This window comes from Biomphalaria glabrata, chromosome 1 (assembly GCF_947242115.1).
Source record: "Biomphalaria glabrata chromosome 1, xgBioGlab47.1, whole genome shotgun sequence".
Classification (NCBI taxonomy): Eukaryota; Metazoa; Mollusca; class Gastropoda; family Planorbidae; genus Biomphalaria; species Biomphalaria glabrata.
In genome coordinates, this window is record NC_074711.1 from 46,295,067 (window position 1) to 46,317,191 (window position 22,125).

The 22,125-nt window shown below is 33.5% G+C and overlaps 1 protein-coding gene across 3 annotated transcripts; it reads left to right on the forward strand.

Moving 5' to 3' along the window:
* Positions 1-1,628: 1,628 nt before the first annotated feature.
* On the forward strand, positions 1,629-22,076 carry LOC106060013 (transcriptional repressor NF-X1-like). Of its 3 annotated transcripts, none has more exons than XM_056039773.1 (22): positions 1,629-1,743; positions 2,603-3,632; positions 6,034-6,189; positions 6,386-6,460; positions 7,994-8,096; positions 8,317-8,388; positions 9,756-9,895; positions 12,500-12,590; positions 12,697-12,905; positions 13,282-13,413; positions 13,594-13,676; positions 14,433-14,541; positions 14,805-14,924; positions 15,232-15,311; positions 16,748-16,852; positions 17,051-17,176; positions 17,333-17,508; positions 17,625-17,759; positions 17,871-17,937; positions 18,048-18,193; positions 21,722-21,826; positions 21,935-22,076. In XM_056039773.1, exons 2-22 carry the CDS (start codon positions 2,630-2,632, stop codon positions 22,056-22,058), a joined length of 3,357 nt encoding a protein of 1,118 aa, XP_055895748.1. In that variant the 5' UTR covers positions 1,629-1,743; positions 2,603-2,629; the 3' UTR covers positions 22,059-22,076. The 3 variants fall into 3 exon arrangements, with proteins under 3 accessions (XP_055895748.1, XP_055895759.1, XP_055895755.1); XM_056039784.1 differs by lacking the exon at positions 1,629-1,743 and adding an exon at positions 1,755-1,775; XM_056039780.1 differs by lacking the exon at positions 1,629-1,743 and adding an exon at positions 1,849-1,965.
* Positions 22,077-22,125: the final 49 nt, after the last annotated feature.

Below are 22,125 nucleotides of genomic sequence, written 5' to 3' on the forward strand. Positions count from 1 at the left end.
TTTTCATGGCAACCTCAAAACTCTCTGTAGGGGGATTTTGTACTACAGCCATGTGGAGAGATTTTCATACCTTACTTTGGTGTTTGGATGTTGTTTTCCTTAAAAATCGGAACATAATATTAACGATAATTAGATTTTGTAATGTTTTAGCTCGAAAATTAAATGTACTGTCAGAGAGAAGTGAGTTAAAATATTTTTCATAAAAATCCGGAACAACATTTTTTCGTAAATGAGAAGATTATTTGTTTATTAATTAGAAGAGGGAGTTCAAACAGTTATTTGGCGTTATTAGATTTTTAAATAAAATTTGGAAATTTTTGGCGACGAAAATGGAAGTAATTTAAGTCAATTTCTTTTCAAAACAAAATCCGGAACATTCTTTATTGATTACAAAACTTTTATGTTATGTTTCAGCAAGAAAATTAAATGTCTAAAAAGTGATTTTCAGTAATCAATTCTAGTAAATTACTATTTTATTAAAGCCCTGAACAACCTATTGTCGATATTTTTAAAATTTGTTTAAAGATGAAAATACGAAACAATTTGATATTGATAATCAAATTATAGTGACGCATTATCAAAGAATATAAATGTAATTATGCGATTTCAAACAATCATTTGACATAATTCATTTTTATAAAACAATATCCGGAACATTTTTACACTTAATGAAATATAAGTCAGTATAGAGATTTTGTTTTAGCATTAATTATAATATGCTATTTACATAAAAAAACGGAACAACATATTATTGATAATGTGTTTTTGCAACGTTTAAGCATGGGAATTGAATGTAATATAGGTTAGAAGAGCAAACAAACATTCGTTGGCGTTGATTAGTTTTGCACACAAAAATCCGGAGCAATCAATTTTAGATACTTAAAACTATTGAGATGTTACGGAAGGAACATTAAAGGGTAAATCAGATTTTCAATAGCTTTTGTAATTGTTTTTTTTTATCTAAACGTGACGGACAGACCTACCGACAGACAAAACGCACAAAAATAAACCTATTCTGATGGGGGCACTAAACAAAAAAAAATAAAATCTGATTTTTAAAAAAAGTTTAAGAAATTAGTTTGGCACCATGTCAAGGACGGGCTTTACGCTACTACACAAAGTCGCTGCATAAAAAGTCCATTTTAAGAAATGTTCGTGATATTTATACTTAAATTTTTTCTTTTAATTTTAGCAGCTAGTCGACCAGAAAAAAACACCATTAATTAATATTTATATTTGTTGTAAACATTTGTAGTACATTTTATAAAAATATTTGACTTAGTGATACTGAAAATGCACCAACATTGACCATCTTTGTTAGCATATTGTAACATTGCCTCCCTTACATTTACGTTATTGTTTTAGAATTGGTGTATTTTTATGAAAAAATCGCTTGCATAATTAATTTTATAAATTAAACGGTTTGCTTTTAGAAAACCAAAAGTAGCCGTTGCACCTAAACTTTTCAAGCCACATTTAATGGTGAAATAATATTTTTCATATCTCTTCTAGTTTTCGAGATCTGAGTGTGACAGACTGACAGACGGATATTTTGCACAAACCTAATAGCGGCTTTTTCTCATTACGGGGCCGCTAATAAATTAGCTCTGGCTTTGTCCTTGACCTTTAGTACTACTAGTTCTAAATTCTAAATCTAAGGTTTTTTTCCTTACTCGATATGAGTAGAATCGGAAGCACACAATAAATAGATTTAACAGCAGTATTGCTTCATCGCTCGTCCAGGTCATTAGTCGTCATAGATCTAGATTCTAGAGGTCTAGGTCTAAATATAAATTATATGTCTGGGCGTTGTGTCTACTAGATCTAATCTAGATCTATATACTATATATAATCTATAATATAGGATAGCTAGATCAATCTAGATTCTATTAATTGAGTCTAGAAAAGCAGCTCAGTAGAGCAACTAGAGTCTAGAACTAGATCTTAGATTACTTAGAATCTTAGGTTAGTGAGAAAGTCTGCTTTTTAATTAGATCTAGATTTAGATCTAGACTCTGAGTCTGACTCTGGATATCTAGCCTATGCCTATACCTAGGCTATACTCTATACTATTAGAACTAGTCATACTAGTCTATACTCGTGATACTCTAGTGATAGATCTAATCATCTATCTTATTCTTACTATCGTAAACATTGAATGATTGAGTCAATTGAGTCTTGTATTAGTCAGAATAGATCTATCTAATCTAAGTTGTATCTATCTGAAAACTGATCTAGATCTACTATTATTAGAAATATTATTCTAGATTTAGATCTATTGACTATAGATTAGTATAGATCTAGTTAAATCTAGTATTATCTAGAACTAATAACAAGAATACTACTACTACTAGTATTACTAGTACTAGACATTATATATTATTTAAATTATTATAACTAGATGATACTAGAATCTATTATCTATCTTTCTAAATCTAATTAACTAAGACTTCGACTTAGATCTAGATCTAAGTAATTTAGATATCTAACTATACTATAGATTCTATTAGTTACTTAGCTTACTATTCTAAATTATTTTAGTATTGCAAGTTATTATTTATTATATTAGAAAAATAATTATTTCCTTCTTGTTTTCCCTCAGATTTTGTTAACATTTTCTGGATTAAATATGGAACCTAATTCTGTTCCGATGTATACAGGAGCTTACAATACTGATCATATGTCTCATTCTCAAAGTTTGGATGGGAATAATGTGACTTATTTTAACAATTCATATCCTACTCATTACCAAGGAGCACCTATGGGTGTCTATTGGTCTGAGCAGCAGTACTATCCACCCACTAACCACTACTCTACAAGTATGCCATATTATGAGACTGACTACCCTCACTCATCTAATACATATTATAGCCCTGTATCTGAATATTTAGATTCATCTGGTCAATCTCACAGAGAGAGAAATCTGCAAGGAATTAAATTTCATAACTTTGCAAGTGAAGTAAAACATCCGCCAAAGAGACAAAACAATAATGTGGCAAGTTATAAAGGAGCAGAAAATACATCGCTTCCAGATGATTCTAAACAAAACAGCTTTCCTCAGTCCAATTATGGTGTTTCTTTTCCAGGCTACAGAGGGCGTGGGAGACATTTTTCTGCTAGTAAACGTCCCAATTATTGGGGTGGTCAGTCTCAAAAGAGTAAACATGATACAGGATATCAACAAAGAAAACAGGAGGAAGCTGGTCCTTTGTCTTCCCATCAGCGCACAAAAGAAACAGATCAGTATTTACATCATTATGAAAAAAGTAACACCAATGTTCAGGCCTCAGCATTAGGTAATGGTAGAACTCAACAGTTTGATGGTGCATCAAGGGAGATAACTAGTGATGTAGATCTTGTGTCAAGTCATCAAAGGAGAGCTACTAATGCTGGTGTGAACCCCAGTGCTTCTAGTTTTGGAAAAGGAACTTCTGAAGATAGAGGAACTTCTAAAAGATTTACAGAGAAAACAAAACAGGTCAAAATGGAAGAATCACTGTATAGCTCAAAGAAGAAGTATAGTTATGGTCATAACCAACATTTCTATGGAGACAAGCAGGCTATGAAATACAGAGGATCTTTAAACAGAAAGAATGGAGAAAGTGCCATTGAAAATGATGAAAGCCAAAGATGTAATTTTTTTTGGTCATCTATTTGTTTCTATTCACAGTAATGTAATTGTGTATGTTTAATAATACTTAATTTGTAGTGGATCTTTGTCTTAGTCATTAACACATACTTTACATATCAAGGTTACAGTAAATTACAAAATTTCCAAGTTTTTAAAAATTTTAAAACAAAAACTTTCTTTTCAGTTATAAAGAAACATCTTTAAATGAATTAAACCATAAGTTTGAATATATCTGTGTAACACCATTATTATCACTCAATTCTCTGGATGGGTTCTTGTGTATGTGTCTTGTGTTTTGTTAAAACACCTAGCAGGAACATCCTGGGGAGCTGAAAAGAAAACCTTAAGACAGTTATACACTGGATATGTCAGATCTGTAATGGATAACTGTCTCTCCATACAAGTAGCTGCCAACAAAACCTATCAATCATCATTAGATACAATCCAAAACCAAGCCTTGCGGTTAATTAGTGGAGGTATGAGAACTACTCCCACAGCAGCCTGTGAAATAGACTCCAATATTGAACCTCTTTAGTTAAGGCACAACAGAGCAGCATTAGAAGCTATTGAGAGATACAGAAGGTTGGAGGACGATCATCCAAATAAATTACTAACACAGAGAAATAGGAAAAACAACCAAAAAAAGCAAAGGACTCTGATCCAACTTACTGACGAACTAGCCCTAAAACACCACCTACCCAATAACAGAGAAAAAATTACCAGGTTTTCAAACATTACACCCGGACTAAACTACAAACAACCAACCATCAAAATACATTTACTAAATAACACCTTAACAAAAGAATCAAATCCACTGGAGCTCAAAGTAGGCACGCTTGAAACAATCGAAAGCTATCAAAAAACAGCTATCCATATTTATACAGACGGATGGGCTTTCAAAGCTACCATCAATGCTGGTCTTGGTGCCTTCCTGGTCTTCCCTAAAAATAAACACTTTGAGATAAGCGCACCCTGTGGTGATTACTGCTCAAACTTCCAAGCCGAAATTGAGGCAATTACCATAGCACTCCAGACAGTGGAAAACAAATTATATGAAGGAGTGCAACCACCATCAGATATTGTTGTCTTTACAGACTCCCAATCTACTCTGCAAGCACTTAACAGCAGCACCTCAAAGAGCCCAAGAGAGTTGACAACACTTATTATGATAATCCACCAGATGATATCAAAATTAAATATCAATATTACACTACAGTGGATCCCTGGACACATTGGCATCATGGGAAATGAAAAGGCAGATAAGCTATCAAAGGCAGGTTCATCTATGGAACAACCAGATAGACCTGTTAACTACCTCACCCTAAGGTCAATGTTAGTCAACAATCACAAAGAGGAGTGGCTCAACCAATGGGCATCAGGAAACACAGGCAGAGCCATGTACAGAGAAATGACTACGCCTAACAAACTGGACAGTATTAACTTCCTCCCCCGCAAAGAACAATCTACAATCTTCCAACTAAGAACAGGACACACACCACTATTAAATTACCACCTGAACAAAATAAACTCCACACAACTACCCCTTTGCAGACATTGCGCCCACCCCTTTGAAACCGTAAACCATATCCTCTTTGAATGCCCCTCCCTAATCCACCTTAGGCAGACCCTACTTCCACTACAGCCCAACATAACCAACACCCTTTACGGCAGTGCTGAACAGCTGAAGAAAACAGCACACTTTTTTTCCTTGGCACAGTCTGCAAAAGAGCTCACAGCTCAGCAGCAATAAAGCTGGCTAGAAGAAGAAGATGTGTCTTGTGTCTTTAGTATCACGACGAACATTAAAATTCACTGACCAAGGCGCTTGTTAGCAGACATTATATTTATTAATATAAAACAGTGATAGATAAATCCAGCCGTAAAGGTGTAACACATTGAATCATAGCTTCAAGAAAAAATTACAAGTCCAACATCTGAATACACTTTACAATGATACTTAATAGTAATTTTCGCTTTACAATTAATAATTTTACTATCACATATGTCCTTCCTCTCTCTGAGGACCAAGTAACAACTGCCATTCTATCTCATGGTTTCAGCTCAGACCAAGCTTTTTCCACATGAGAAGAACACGAAATATTATAAGTGATCACTAATCACTACCAGTCGCAATGAGTCTCAAACGAGGCTGTGACAATCTGACACTTGGTGTGTTTTACAATGTTGGCCATTTTAAATTATTTGAAAACAGAAACATTTGTGAAAAAAAAAACTCATAAGTAAGAATCCATTGCTTACATAATCAACAGCCAAAGTAGTCTTAAGATTTTATTCACATTGAGTGAAAGCTTTAAGATATTTATATATATATATATATACATATATATGTAAAGAAAAGAAAGACAAGCAAATATTCAAATGATATTTATTTTTTCTCCCAGCCACATTAACAGAGCAGTTGTCTTCCAGTAAATATGAATGTATGATCTGTTGTGAAAACATTAGAGCAGATGCTCCAGTCTGGAGTTGTTCTATGTGTTACCATGTCTTTCACTTGCAATGTATTCAAAAATGGGCTAGGTCTTCCATAAACAAAGGTAATAATACAATTATGATGTCAAGATGATATATATTTTGTATAAAAGATTCATTGTAAAATGTTATAATAGTAAAATGATCTACTTTTTTTTTATGCTTAGCTGCCTATAATTGTTCTTTATTACTAGATGTAGTTTGAAAGTTAATTTTTTTTATTGTTAAAATATATCTTACTGGTAATTTTTCCTGTAATAGAGGACCAGAACTGGCGCTGCCCTGGATGCCAGAACATATCTTCAAAAATTCCTTATCAATATAGATGTTTCTGTGGTGAGTACATTTAAGTGCTAAAATATTTGTGTTATTAAAGTCAACTTTATTTTATTTTTATTTTTTTCAGGCATAGTTTAAATTATTTTAAGATTTTAAACTATTAGATTAGTCTGTCCATATGTCTATTATGTTAAGAGGAAGAAAGAAATGACAGAAAAATGGAGTACTTTGAACGAGGATATTATTGACATTATTATTTGTTGAACAGGATTAAAGTTCTCATTATCTATGACTTGTAGTTCTGTGTAAGAGTTTATAATTTTAAAAATACTAGTCTACCCACGGTGTAGCATACGCCGCTATTTTGCAGGGTCGGCTTTATGCCCCGCACTTTCATAGGACCCTCGCTAATTCTAGGTGTAAATTATTAAATTAAACCATTTTATAACTTATAACAGATTTCCCACGGCCTCCTCATTTACCAGGAATTCCTGGAAATCTCCTGAAATTGCAAAATATCCAAAAAATCCTGGAAATCTCTGGAAATTATTAAAATCTTTTGAAATTTCATACAAATCTCCTGAAATATATTGGGGTGTCGTTCAATATGGAAAACGCCAATCCCACGTGCAATAATTAAAAAAACAAAAAATGGCATTATGCAATACCCATAATTGTGGAATCTGGTGAAAGAAGCTTCTCGTGCCTCAAACTAATGAAGAATTACTTGAGGTCAAGAATTCTTGAAGATAGAGTGAAACATTTGGTAATTCTTGATATTGAGCGTGATCTATATAGGAAACAGAATTTTTATGATATACTGTATGACTTCGCTACACGCAAATAATTCTGTACGTAGTAAAGAATGAATAAAATGCAAAGACAAATTTATTTTCTAATAAAAACTCTTAATTTTCACTAATTATCAGTATTCCTATCCAAACTGGGCCCCACGATATCCGTTTCGCATAGGACCCCACAATGGTTAAGTCCGGCCCTGCTATTTAGTGACGGATGAATGCTACTTGTTCTCCCCTCCTTTTTTTTTTTTTTTTTCAACGCTTAAGTTACGTGAGGCTACTCTGGTTGCTATTTAGTGACGGGTGAATACTACTTGTTCTCCCCCTATTTTTTTTTCACTGCTAAAATTACATAGGGTAACTCTAGTCCAACTTGTAGAAATAAAAGCATGATCTTTCCTTTACGTCTTGGTGTCCAAACTGTTGAGCCATGAAGAGAATTATATATATAGATTCAATGACTCTTTATTAAGGTTACCTCAGCTAGCTTGTGCAGAAAATTTCCTAAAATTATTTTAAAGTGTGTTTCCATCACTGATATATACTAGCATAGCACACCAGCTATTCTAGTTGATTTGTATGCAGGATTACTTGTTAGCAGTTTACTTAACATTTGCCTTTTTAACAAATGGCTCCATTTAGCCTTCACAATGCTTTACCAGCTAAAATTTTGTCTATCAAGAATCTAATCAGCAAATAACACCCATATTTCTTGAAGGAATTAAAAAAAAATCATTTTTGTTATGCTTGTATAGCAATCTTTAGTCCTGAACTTATGTTCATATTTCAGGCTCCAGAAGAGACCCCAGGTACAGCAGAGGAGAAATAGCTCATAGCTGTGGTGAAGTGTGTAACAAGAGTAGACAAGGTGACTGTAAACATCCATGCACTATGTAAGTACTCGGTTTGAAAGAGGAAGAAAGAAAGGACTGTAACATACAGTCTGACATGCTATAGTGGTGTGTGTTTAGTGTTTACATTATTTCGACTATACTTTCTATTAAAAGTCAGCATGCTATGATATTAATGACTTGACTAAAACTGTTATTTATATTCTTTTTGAAACTTACTTAATGTTCCCATCACTTTTCAAATCTTGTTCTGTGTGTTCAGCTTGTGTCATCCAGGCCCATGTCCTCCCTGTTGTGCTACAGTTTGGATCACTTGTGACTGTGGGAAACTCAAGTAAGATTACATTTCAGAGTTTCTTTTTTTTTCTCTCTCTAATGTTTAGATAGAAAGTAGGACACCCAAACTTGGACAAAGTGTATTATGTATATATATTATGTATGGTGATGCTCCAACTGAGTATTAAGCCAAAAATAATTCTTTAGCTAAATAAATTGTTGATTACATATATAATAAATTCAATTTTAAAATGATTTTATTATATATTTTGATTGATCAAAGAATTACTGGGTACAATGTTAAAAGCATTACTGAAGTCAACTAACTCAAGATCAATTCTTATAGTACGCCTCAACACTGACTTGTAACATTGCAACCTGTGGGTAGTGAAGACCGTTAGCTCGTAGCCACTTTATAGGTCTGTACATCAGACATGTGACGTTTTGGTCTCCCTGACCAGTGTTCAGGCCTACTATGACGATTGGTCTCAACTAACTACATGACTCTGGTCAACTAGCTACATGACTCTGGTCAACTAGCTACATGACTCTGGTCATCTAACTACATGACTCTGGTCAACTAACTACATGACTCTGGTCAACTAACTACATGACTCTGGTCAACTAACTACATGACTCTGGTCAACTAACTACATGACTCTGGTCAACTAACTACATGACTCTGGTCAACTAACTACATGACTCTGGTCAACTAACTACATGACTGGTCAACTAACTACATGACTCTGGTCAACTAACTACATGACTCTGGTCAACTAACTACATGACTCTGGTCAACTAACTACATGACTCTGGTCAACTAACTACATCACTGGTCAACTAACTACATGACTCTGGTCAACTAACTACATGACTCTGGTCAACTAACTACATGACTCTGGTCAACTAACTACATGACTCTGGTCAACTAACTACATCACTGGTCAACTAACTACATGACTCTGGTCAACTAACTACATGACTCTGGTCAACTAACTACATGACTCTGGTCAACTAACTACATGACTCTGGTCAACTAACTATGACTGGTCAACAAACTACATCACTGGTCAACAAACTACATCACTGGTCAACTAACTACATGACTCTGGTCAACTAACTATGACTGGTCAACAAACTACATCACTGGCCAAATAACTACATCAGTGGTTAGCTAACTTCTTTAGTCAATTAACCAAATGACTCATCCAAAAAACTTTAAACTGGTCAAATAAATACATTACTAATCAACAAACCTCCTGACTGGTCAATTATGACTGGTCAAATACCAATGACTAGTCAAATAACTACTTAACTGGTCAATTTATTTCTTTAGCCAAACAATCTAATGACTGGACAACTAACTACATGGCAGAAGTGAATTAATTTCATGATAGTATTCAACTAACTTGTATTATTTTCCAGAAAAAATGTTCGCTGTTCTAAGTCTTCTAAGTTTCAGTGTGATCAAGAATGTGGGAAGCAATTAAACTGTGGTATTCACAACTGTAGAGCTGTCTGTCACTCTGGGTCATGTCAACCTTGTCAAGTGGACAAAACTCAAGGTGAAATAATGTGGATTACATTTAAATTGGGTTTTAATTACCTCCCTTTGAAGGTGTAGCCAAATGTTTTAACATTTCATCATTTCTTAAGTACAAAATTGCATTGAAATAATACAGTTGCAATTATAAAGATGTGCCTAAAAGCCAAAATGCAGATATGTAGCCTATTTGAAGACCTGGAAATGTCTATTTTGAGAGGCAAATGTGTATTTTCCTAAATATCAAGAAATATACTCAGGAAAGACTAAAATCATTCAAGCACATTACATACACAAAATGCAGCAATCCAAAAAATTAACACAGCATAAAGTTATAAGACATTCTGTACATTTTTCAAACTATTTACACATTTAGTCTTTGTCATAGACTTTTCTAGACTATGTTAGAATGTTGCCGTTGTAGTCACTTGGCAATGATTTTATGATCCTAATGCCTCTAGTGTTTTGTAACTGATTCCATATTAGCACCAACAGACATTTCATTCAAAAGAGTGGGACTAGATGCTAGAAGGGAATTTAGATTCAAACCAGATGCAATGAACTTGTTTCTAATATAGAAGCTGGCCTATTGAGTCTGCTGAATAGATAAACTCCCTAGCTGTTGTAAGATAAAGTTATTTAGGCTGAGTGCTGTTGCTTGAAGTTCTTTGAGAAAACAAACAGATGGAGGCGCAAGAAATCAAGAATTTAATAATTTTTTTCTGCATAAGAAAATGCTTTTCTTTATTTAGATCAGCAAGAGCTAGTAAATATTTTCAATCTTCACACGTCAGCATGTGTAAAAAAAAAATCAACACTACTAACTCTTGTGGTAGGTCTTAAAAGAAAAGTCCATTCTTACATATATGATTAGCAACAACTTCTTGTTGTTTTTATTTAATTTTTTTTGGTTGCTATTGCATGGGAAATGCATATGTTTAGATGATAAACCCTAGGCACGTATTTTCGTGTCCTTTTGCATACAAAATACGCAAGATGAGTACTTGTAGACAACTCTGAATTATTTTTATTTAAAAAAAAAAAATCAAAGGGCATCAGCTTTGAGGTAAATTTTGTCTTATTAAAAACAAAGCTAAGTAATATCTTTCATCAATGAGCTAAAGGGTCAAATAAGGTAATAAGCCTTGACCTAATTGTATTCTTCCATTAGATGTAAAATTCATGTGTGACCTAAAATTACATGTGTGATTACTTTGAACTGCTGATGATGAAAAATAAAAGGAAAAATTAACCCACATTACATCCTAAATTGAACATACTCACTGTAGTTCTGTATGAAACTTTAAATGTGTATAGACTGTTACAAGAAAAACATATAAATACTTTTAAAAAAAACAACAACAAAGCTTACATTAAATGTAATTGTATCAATTAGTTGGATCAATCATGTCATTAAATTTGTAATAGATCTAGACTAACAATAGTAAATTTGTAATTAGAAATATTTGTACCAATTGTTTTTGTTTCATACTTGTAACTTTCTCAAAGTGCTATGATCCTTCAACTTGTCAGGACCAGTTGGGAAGGAGGGGGGAGGTAGTATCTGGCTGAATGTTACCATGTACTACTTAAATTTAAACTCATGGCTCAAGGGGACTAATTCAACTTATACCACCACATCTGTCAATTATGATTTCTTTCCTTGTGCAATACCAAACAAAATAATTCATTACCATTAGTTAATAAGTTGTGCAAAATTTCAGCTTGATCTGAGATTGGATGTGGGAGAAATAGCGTGTACAAACTTTTGATCAGACAGGCAGAGTGAGTTGATATAAGCTTTGTTCAAGTGATAGGTGTTCCAAATATGTAATTATTTGATATTGTTAATAGAATGTCATTTACTAATGGAAGTTGCTGAGATCAGAATTTTTTCACATTATATCAATTTGTTGTATCTCAGACATTGTAAAAGAAGATAAATGGTGTAATGTTGAAGAATGCGAATGTCGTGGAATGCTGGGTGCGTGCTTCCTGGAGTACTCTTGACACGTGACAAACATATATACTACAAACTGACTTAAGTCCGTTTCAGCAGACGAATACAAAGTTTATTTGACAACAATAATAATAATAATACTGCACTTCTTATTAGTGCTACAAGTCAAGAAAATCCTATCGGCATAACAGCGGTATCAAAAAAACGTCCAATATGTTAAACTCTCTAGAGTAGATTACAAATCACGTCCGCATCTCAGCGGGTAACACTACAGAATAATAATACATATCTCAAAAAGAACACTGGCATCAACTGCCTAAAAGATACTTCCTAACTGTAAATACTGCTCAACTTTTCTAAGTCGCTAGTGTCCGTCCCGAACCGAAATATTACTTGACTGCCCGGTCTAAAGGATACCACTTGACTGACTTGACTGAACTCAAAGTCAACTTTATTCATTCTACTTCCTGTTTTCTACATCAGGAATTCCATGTGTCTTTTAAACTCTTAACATGACGTGAACATTAGATCAGGCAATGTCAACTGAGACTGTGACAGACATGCACCCATAAATCATATGGTAACATTGTTTTATAGTTGTCTAGCTCATCTGTTAGATTTATTGTTGACATAAAAGATAACATTTTAATCAAATCTGACTTTCAGAATGTTTGTGTAAAAAATCAATCCGAAAAGTTTTGTGTGGCTCAGAAGAATATACGAAATCTGATTTTCGTTGTATGCAGATTTGTGGAAAGTAAGTTCAGCTTACCAACACACATATATAAATATATTATATTATTATTATCTATAATCATCTAAAATAGAAAGGAGATGTTTAAAATGATCCAATCTATCTGAAGACTTTTAGACTGTGCTAACCATACCTGCAAGGAATTGTGTCACTCTGGGGAATGCAAGTCTTGTGAACAGCTGCCCCAGAATCTGCTGACTTGCTGTTGTGGTCAGAGTTCACTGTCAAGTCTTGAATTAAAACAGAGACTGTCGTGTTTAGACCCTATACCTACATGTCCATTACAGTGTAATAAACCTCTGCCCTGTGGTTCTAATTGTGAGTATATTTGTCCTAGACTGTCAATCAAATATTGTTTTATTAGTAATTAACAATTTTTAAATTATCATGTAAAAAAAGAGTGCATAAGTTGAGATACTTTTATTCATGGTTATATCTTGATGGAGTGATCAGGTGATTACCTTTTCCCTTCTTTGGCTCTGCAAGCAAAACCATATTTTGAAATGATTTTGTCTCTTAGTTTTTAGATATTAAGATAGTAAGTAAAGAGACATTACTACTATACATTACATGTATGAAGTTTAATTACCCCTAATAATAATAATAATAAAAAGAGGTTTGAAGCTAATGAAAAATTTATTTTTTTTGTGCTTAAAATGTTTGAACACAAAATTTGGACCAATACTATTGTTAGCTGAGCCTCATTTGTGTGAAAAGAAATGTCATCCTGGAGAATGTGGACCTTGTGAGAAAGTTACTCACATCAGATGTCAGTGTGGTAGCACAGAGAAACAAATGCCTTGTGGAGTAGCATTTACTTTTAATGGTTAGTTCTTTTCATTTGTATTTAATTCCTATAGTTTGTATGCACCAGTTCCATTAATAAACATAAAACATGAATATGATCCTTTTCACAGTACATAGATACTAAGTTATGATTTTGTGCTTTATAATTGATGTTATGAATACACTTGACTTATAATTAGTTTGATTTAATATCTGACAGAAACCAACCCATTGAAATGTCAGAGAAGGTGTGGCAAAAAGAAAACTTGTGGCAGACATAAATGTTCTGACAATTGTTGTGTGGTGAGTTTTGTTTTGTACAGCCAGGCAAGAACTATAGAAGTGATTGTGTCAGATTTATAATAACACTGTTACACAAATGATGAAACTTTTTTTATTAGTTTGTTTATGTTAATGAAGAAAGCTTACAATAGAACCTCTTCAATATTTCTCTTGCTAGAAGAAATTAAAAGCTGAAACTATGATTGATCCATACATATTAAGCTAGCACTTGGGACCAAATTTTCAAGGAGAGAAGATGTGAAATATAATGAAATAATGGACAATCCTGATAAGGGCACTGACCATGGACACTCCAATAGTCTAAACAAGTCCACCTAGCAGCTACACAGGAACAAACTGCTCAACCATCCATATTCCCAAATAAAAGAATATATTTGATCAGTAGCGTTGAGACAGCTCTGCACTTTGCCCCCAGAGGTTAACAATCACATAACCCATGCAGTCTCCCCCTTTCACCAATAATCTTAACAGAGCTGACACAAAAAGCATTTAGGCTTTTATTAAACAGAGACTCAATTTAAATTGTATATCTATCAACAGAACAATTAACAACACATATACATAACATATAGAAGCTTCAGTGAATAGGTAGCTATTAAGTTGTAAATGAAAATGCAAATATGAAGTTAGTGCTGAACCAATGAATGATGCATGCATGCTACTTATATATTTAGCATTAGGTACCATATATTTCTCTCATTAATAAATAAATTAATTAATTTTAGTTTAATTCAAAAGGAACTGTATTTTTTTCAGAAAGAGTACCACATCTGTGAGATAGTTTGTGGTCAAAAATTATCTTGTGGACTTCACAAGTGTGAAGAGTTGTGTCACCGTGGCAACTGTAAACGATGTCTTCAAGCAAGTTAGTTTTCAGTTTTGTAGTTCTTCTTGATTTCTCTTGTTCTTTAGGCTACTCATTCTGTCTTATGTAACCAATTCTCAATATTGTCTTGTAATGACTTCTTGTAATTTAAACTGTTCTCAATTTGAACAATTCTCTAATGTTTGTGTGTATCCTCCATTTTGTTTACAACTACACTAAGATAGAGTTAGCATTGTGAAACAAGAGTTAGCATTGTGAAACAAGAGTTAGCATTGTGAAACAAGACTTGTTTACTTTCTAAGGTTTTGATGAATTGACTTGTCATTGTGGAGCTGAAGTGCTAGAGCCACCTGTTGCTTGTGGAACAAAACCACCAGAATGTCGCAAGTTATGTTCTAGACAACATAATTGTCAGCATCCAGGTGAGAATAATATCTAATGCAATTATTACTTTTATTCTAGCCAATTTATAAACATGCTTTATCACTTTACCTTCAGCCAATTTATAAACAAGTTTTATCACTTCAATTTCTGCCAATTTATAAACATGCTTTATCACTTTTACTCTAGACAAAAATTGTAGACCAGTCAATTGTTTGATAAAACCCATAAAGATTTCCAACAATTATTCCTGAGTTAGATGAAAGTAAACAATGACAGATATTATTGTTTCTTTTTTTTTTTTTTAGTGAACTTTGTTGAGCTTATTGATATATTTCTATCTTTCAGTTCGACATAACTGCCACAGTGAAGAGGTGTGTCCTCCATGTACAGAATTGACAGACAAAATGTGTGCAGGAAGTCATATGGTAAGTCCATGACAGAAGCTTGTCCTCATGTCATTTATGTGGGTGAAAAGGTGTGGGGGTGTACATCTATTTGCATCTTTGGAGTACTGGCCACTATTTGAATTCAAGTTATGAAGACCCTAAAGAAAAGCTTGGGTCAAGCTGTTTACTATTTTGGATGATATTGTGCTCCTTATTTCATTTGAACATTCATACAAGTATCTTTGAATAAATTCCTGGAGTGCTCTGTTGATTCATTCATTCAAATGATCTACACAAATATGTCAGTAATGAAATTTTATGTTCAGTTCATCATGTTAGCAACTCAGGTTTTTCCTCATTTTGTGTGCGTACATGTCGTCTTCCCTCTCTTTTACCACATATCCATAGCCTTACAATCTGCAATTAGCACAAAATAGTTTTACCTTTGTCAACTCAGTTTTCATTTTTCTTTGCCCTTCACACTGACACACTGCCATCCACCCTGTGGAGAAGATGCACACCGTCTTGTGCACTATACAAGACTGGACTTGTGCAGAATGATTTGAGTGTAAAGGGAGTTCTGCCCAAGTCTGGTAGCTGAGAGCTGTGCATCAAAGGCAGATTGGTTATATTTTGTGTTTTCTTCCTCATCATCTCTTACCTCCCTTTGCATGAGTTGCTTGCTATAGAGTAGTATAAACTGACTCAGTTAAAACAAAATAAGGGAATGTAGGTTTTGACCTAAAACACGTTTACTTTACTGCCTCTATCTACTAGTCCAAGGGGCGGCACATATCTAGAGCTACTTTTTGACATGCTGAAGCACAAACGTAACATTGTTTATGTTTCTTTACTTCAAGTAACTTGCTGGTGTGTCAATAGAAATGTTTATTTCTTTTTTAAATGAACCATTTTAGCCAATCAATGAATATATTTATATATAAAGAATGACACAAATGGAAAAAAAATGTACTTTTTAGGTAAATCTGGTTGAAATTTAAACAAAATGTCTTATACCTTGCATTGACACCAGGAAAACATAAAAGAATACTTTTAGCTATGTACCAGCATCATGGATATAGAGACTGATTGCTATATATATATATATAAACAAATGATGACAGATGTCACTGACATCTTTAGAATACTGAAATTAACTCAGAAGATTCTTGTTGCCATTTTGTGAGCATTACTGCTGCAGACCATGACTCTGTTACCACACTAGCATACTTGGTTGTTACAATTCTAGTTCAGGTACAATGTGCAATCGATAAGTTGGATTTCATTCTCTCACTTTTCTCAAACATGTTTTAGTGCTAACAGATTACTTCACAAATCATTGTACAAGCATCATTTAATTTGCTACTATGTTACATTATATTATATGTTACATTATATACACAGAACACTGAATTCTGATTAGAAATTATTTAAAAAAAAAACAGAAGTTTAATTAAAAATTTTTTTTTTTTCAGATGCGTAAAAATGTACCATGTCATTTGACCAGTATAAGTTGTGGCTATCCTTGTCAAAAATTGTTACCTTGTGGACAGCATAAATGTCAAAAACCATGTCACAAAGTAAATTGATTATTTTTCAAATTTCATTAAAATTGTCCAAAATATTTTTTTTTCCTGAGGTAAAACTACAATGAAATTTGTTTTTTCAGGAGCCTTTGTCATAAAAGTATAAGAATGTTATATTAATATTATAGCTAGGATACAGATTAGATATTACTTCCAATGTTCAAATTAGAAGCTATTGTTTTTTACTTGCAGGATAGTTGTCTTAAAGATGGTGTTAAGTGCAGTCAACCATGTCAAAAAGCTAGACCATCTTGTGGTCACCCCTGTGATGCTCCTTGTCACACCAATGGTTGTCCTGATGAACCTTGTAAAGCAGAGGTGAGTGGACTAGGTTTAGGTGCCAATACAATTGTCTTGATGAACCTTGTAAAGCAGAGGTGAGTGGACTAGGTTTAGGTGCCAATACAATTGTCTTGATGAACTTGAAGAGTGCAAGTAATGTTGACAAAAAAAATGTTGTCTGTTTCCATCTAGGTGACCATAACATGTCCATGTGGCAGTAGAACCGCCACATCTCAGTGTTTGTCTGGAGGTGATCCACTGGCTAACCTTGCCCAGTTTCAACGGTTGAGTGTTCAGAGCTATTCAGAATTAGGAGATCAAGGATTAGAACTTTCTCAATTTCTTCAAGCCAAAAAATCCAATAAAAGGTTTCAAGTCCTTAAGTTGATAATGGAAATAAATAGATTCATAAAAAAATAATAAACTTTTATTTTAGCATTTGAATTTTGTTTTGTTTTTTCAGTTCCTTTTTTTTTCTTTTCAGGCTAGAATGTGACTCTAATTGTGCTATGTTGGAACGCAATCGACGCCTTGCATTGGCATTAGAAATTAAAAACCCAGACTTACAAGCTAAATTAGGAAATCCAGCATTCACTGAGTTTTTAAAAGATTATGCCAAGTATGTACTACTGATATTTTAGTTGTGCAAAGGCTATTAGAGGGGATAAATAAGGGGATAAATAAGACATTGTAAATAGAATAATTGAATGTTATTTGTTTTTTGTTTCAGAAAAAATCTTAAGTTTGCTTCCAATGTTGAGAAAAATTTAAACACTTTAGTTCAATCGGCTAAACAGGTAAGTGTGTGTGGTCATTATTATTGTGTTGGAATTGAACTAGTTGTTTACTGAACTTACATTTAATAAGCTAAGTTTAAAGTAGTTGATATTTTTGTCTTGTACTTCAGTCATTGCAGTCGTCCAGGAGTTTTGCCTTCCAATCAATGAACAGAGATCAAAGAAGATTTGTTCATGAGTTGGCCGAGTTCTATGGCTGTCAGACACAAAGTTATGATTCTGAACCCAATAAAAATGTTGTGGCAACTGCTCAGAAGTAAGTTATGATTACTTTTAATATTGTAGTGAGAGTTAGAAGTTTCTAAACAATTAAATTCTTTAGGAAAATTCAATATAGATATTTTAGTCCTGCATAGTTTGTATCAAAATTGGTTTTACTAGTTACAACATTCTAGTCTCTCAGTAGATAGAAATTAAATCTTTTAATACAGTAATGAGAGATTAATGTTATCATTATTAGGGTTGTTATATTGCATGGTGATAACTATTGTTGCTTTTGTATAGCATATCTTTTATGCTACTGTAGTATGCTTATTCTGTTTTGGTCCAATCTCTTTTGGGAGGGGAGAGGGGGAGGCATCTGGGAGAAAATAATAATAGAAACATAAGCTAAAAAATAAAATATAAGCTACTTGATAAAACATGTTATATAATGAAATATAAGCTCCATGATAAAACATAAGTTATATAATAAAATATAAGCTACTTGATAAACATATGTTATAAAATAAAATATAAGCTGCGTGATAAAAAAATAAGCTATATAATAAAATATAAGCTACTTGACAAAACATAAGTTATATAATAAAATATAAGCTGCGTCTTAAAACATAAGTTATATTGGGGTTCAAATCCTGGTGAAGACTGCGATTTTTAATTTCGGGATCTTTGGGCGCCTCTGAGTCCACCCAGCTCTAAATGGGTATCTGACATTAGTTAGGGAAAAGTAAAGGCGGTTGGTTGTTGTGCTGGTCACATGACACGCTCATTAACTGTAGGCCACACAGAAATAGATGACCTTTACATCATCTGCCCTATAGACCATAAGATCTCAAATGGAAACTTTACTTTTTTTTTATATAATAAAATATAAGCTGTGTGATAAAACATAAGTTATATAATAAAATATAAGCTGCGTGATAAAACATAAGTTATATAATAAAATATAACCATACTTTATATAACGTCATGTAACGTACAGTTTTAATTGTTTGTTTAGTAAAACATTTGGATAATTGAACTCTTGATTTCAAGTGATATTTTTTTTATTATTGTAATGATCTGTTTTGAAGTCCACTCACATCTATATCTGAAGAATAGCTTCATAATTGAATGTTGCAATTAAGCTACATAGTGGCAATTCACAAAGTTAGTCCAGATTTTACATTTTGTTCTATCCCTGTAGATTCTGACATGTTTTTGTAGTAATGAGTTCTAAGAATAATTTCTTTTCTTCCACCACATTTGAGACTAAAATATTTCACTCTAATTGTTGGCATCTTACCTTCATCTGGATTGTAAAAATCGGAATAGAATTTAAAGCTTAAGGCAGCGGTTCTCAACCTTTTTAGCTCTGCGACCCCCTAATACAATTTTCCACTCGGTGGCGACCCCCAACCGTAATTTTTTTGGTCATAGGTCTTGGTAGGCCTAAATCTGATTTAGCTAATGATATTAAATGGATATCAAAATGTATATAACAAATATCCATAGTGTTAATTTAATTGTTAGAAACTTAACCCATTTATTTAGTGTAAAATAAATTTGTGATTTAATTTTTTTTAAAAAGCAGATTTTATGATTTTTATTTATTTACTTTTCATTGCGTGTTAATAATATTCACATTACATACATATTTTATAATTTAAAAAGTATTACTAATCATGGAAAACTTTGGGACAGTATTTGAGCTTGTTTTTAATTCACTAGATTAGGAATACACATCAAGTTTGTTTCTGTATTATGACTTGATAACTGACAGGCAGAAAAAAACATGTTTCATAATGTTACAGTGTTGGAAATGGAAAAGGAAGTCTAGAAAAATTCTCATATAGAACAGAATGACAGCAAACAATTGATCCAAAATAGTGTAACTGACATTGAAGAGAAATATTTAGATGCATTGCAATTGACGTTGCTAATATATGTGGATGAATCATACAATGAGTTACAATGGATTCTTATGGTGACTCATTCTGTACCAAACATTGAAATACAGACATCCAAGCATACTTACAGCACCATGAGTACAGGCAACATAAATATTTTTCCAAGAACTTTTACTTTGTCAAATTTAACCAACTTTGTCAGTTACATCACTCGCTGTAATGGTCGTTTATAGAGGTTTGCATAGAAACTTATCTTGAAAATCGCTATTATGTATACATCTTAAGTATACCGGAACTAGTAATTGTGAACAATCCACAACACCTGTGGATTCATCAAGCTGAATGCTAAATATAGTAAAAGAAGCAGACACCGTTTCCTTAATATCAGAAGACATGTCAACTAATCTCCTGTGTATAGTGTCATTAGGTATGCAAATTGCACTAAATTTATTAATAAATTTGGCTCCAAACATAACAAGCAATGTCTTTGGCCGCTGACAATAACTTCTTGGTAATGGTGTGAGGTTTCTAGACTCTGGGAGCCACCAAAATAAGAAGCTTCATAGGCTGATATGCTTTAATTATGGTACTCTCCATCTGAGTCATCTGAATTTCATCAGGATTGAAAACTAAACTACTGGATGTCATTATCGACAAAGCACGGACGTTAATACATATGACAGAGAGAACTTCATTATAAATGCTGCATCGGGATCTCTGAATTCCTGCTTGAACTATTGAAACAAAAGTATACCGCAAAATAATCGTCATTCTCTTTTCTTTTCTTAACTTTCTTTTGTTTGAAGTCCGTGTTCATGAGTTGGTCCATAATGAATTTATTTTCATTGACTATAATGCGACGGCGAATTATTTCGTGATTAGATCTTCACCAAAGAAATGTTTGATCCCACAATGGTGTTTCGACGCTTTGATGGATATGTAGTCTGCAGCATCTATTTTTGAATGACAATTATAAAAAAAAACAAAGAAGAACCAAATAAAAAAAACATGTATACTTTCAAACAAAGATGTTACATGCACTAAAAGTGCCCTCTGTATCCTCTGGCAGTATATCCTTGTTTATATTTGTCACCCCCACTTTTTTTTTTTAAATTGAAGCTTGACGATCGTTTCATGATTTGTTTGGTAATAATGTAATTTGAGAAATGTCCCATTCAACCATAAATACACTTGTTAGAACACATTAGAAACAACAACCAAAAAAAAAACTCCGATAAAAAAATTGCTACCCCCTCCAAATTTTCCAATGGTCTTAGGCGACCCCTGGCAAATGGTCATTTGACCCCAAAGGGGTCGCGACCCACAGGTTGAGAACCCCTGGCTTAAGGGCTTTTGGAAATAGTGCAGGGGCTTGGTCCAATTCAGCAAGCATGTCTTTGTGCCCATTGATAGCTCACTTCTCTACCTTAAGCTGGTACATAGAGCATAAACAACACAAATGAGCTGAGATCCTGATGCAAGTTCAACTGTGGCAGTAAATGCAGGGGAACTAACAAAGTACTGCACATAACAAAAGGCTGGTTAAAAGAAGACTTGTGAATGTCTGCAGCACAACTCAATGGACTCTAGGCTATAACTTTGCTTCATAATTCTTTGTCAGTTTTGTTTTAGTGGACTGTCAACTCAATTAGTGAAAGTGACTGTTTTGTCCACAGGGAAAAATGTTGGCTACCTAATGTGACATTGACTCAGTTGGTCAGTAAAGGTCAGACTGTGAAGGCCCCTCCACCCTTGAGCTCTACAGTGTCTCAAGGTGCTAAGTAAGTTGACCTCTACTTGTGCAATGAATTAGATGACTAGACTAGAATGACTTACTATAACTGTACCTACGTTATAAAGACATTGAAGCCTATCTTTACTCTTCTCAGCTACACAGTATTAGAAAAGAAAAAAGCTGATGGTTCCCCTAAAGAAGCCTGGAGTGGAACAGCATCTACATCATCAGATCAGAAAGCAGCTGCTCCCATTGATTATTTTGATTTCACAGATTGACTTGTTTTTCCATGTATGATTAGTGTGTTGGCTGGTGAACCATCAATACTCCAAATTATTTCTACAT

Excerpts from the sequence above, each read along its gene's own strand:
- LOC106060013 (XM_056039773.1), top strand. The coding sequence starts at position 2,630 with ATGGAACCTAATTCTGTTCCGATGTATACAGGAGCTTACAATACTGAT. Across the intron at positions 17,760-17,870 it reads TTTTTAAAAGATTATGCCAA|AAAAAATCTTAAGTTTGCTT; the intron begins GTATGTACTACT and ends TTTTTGTTTCAG. Across the intron at positions 17,938-18,047 it reads TAGTTCAATCGGCTAAACAG|TCATTGCAGTCGTCCAGGAG; the intron begins GTAAGTGTGTGT and ends CTTGTACTTCAG.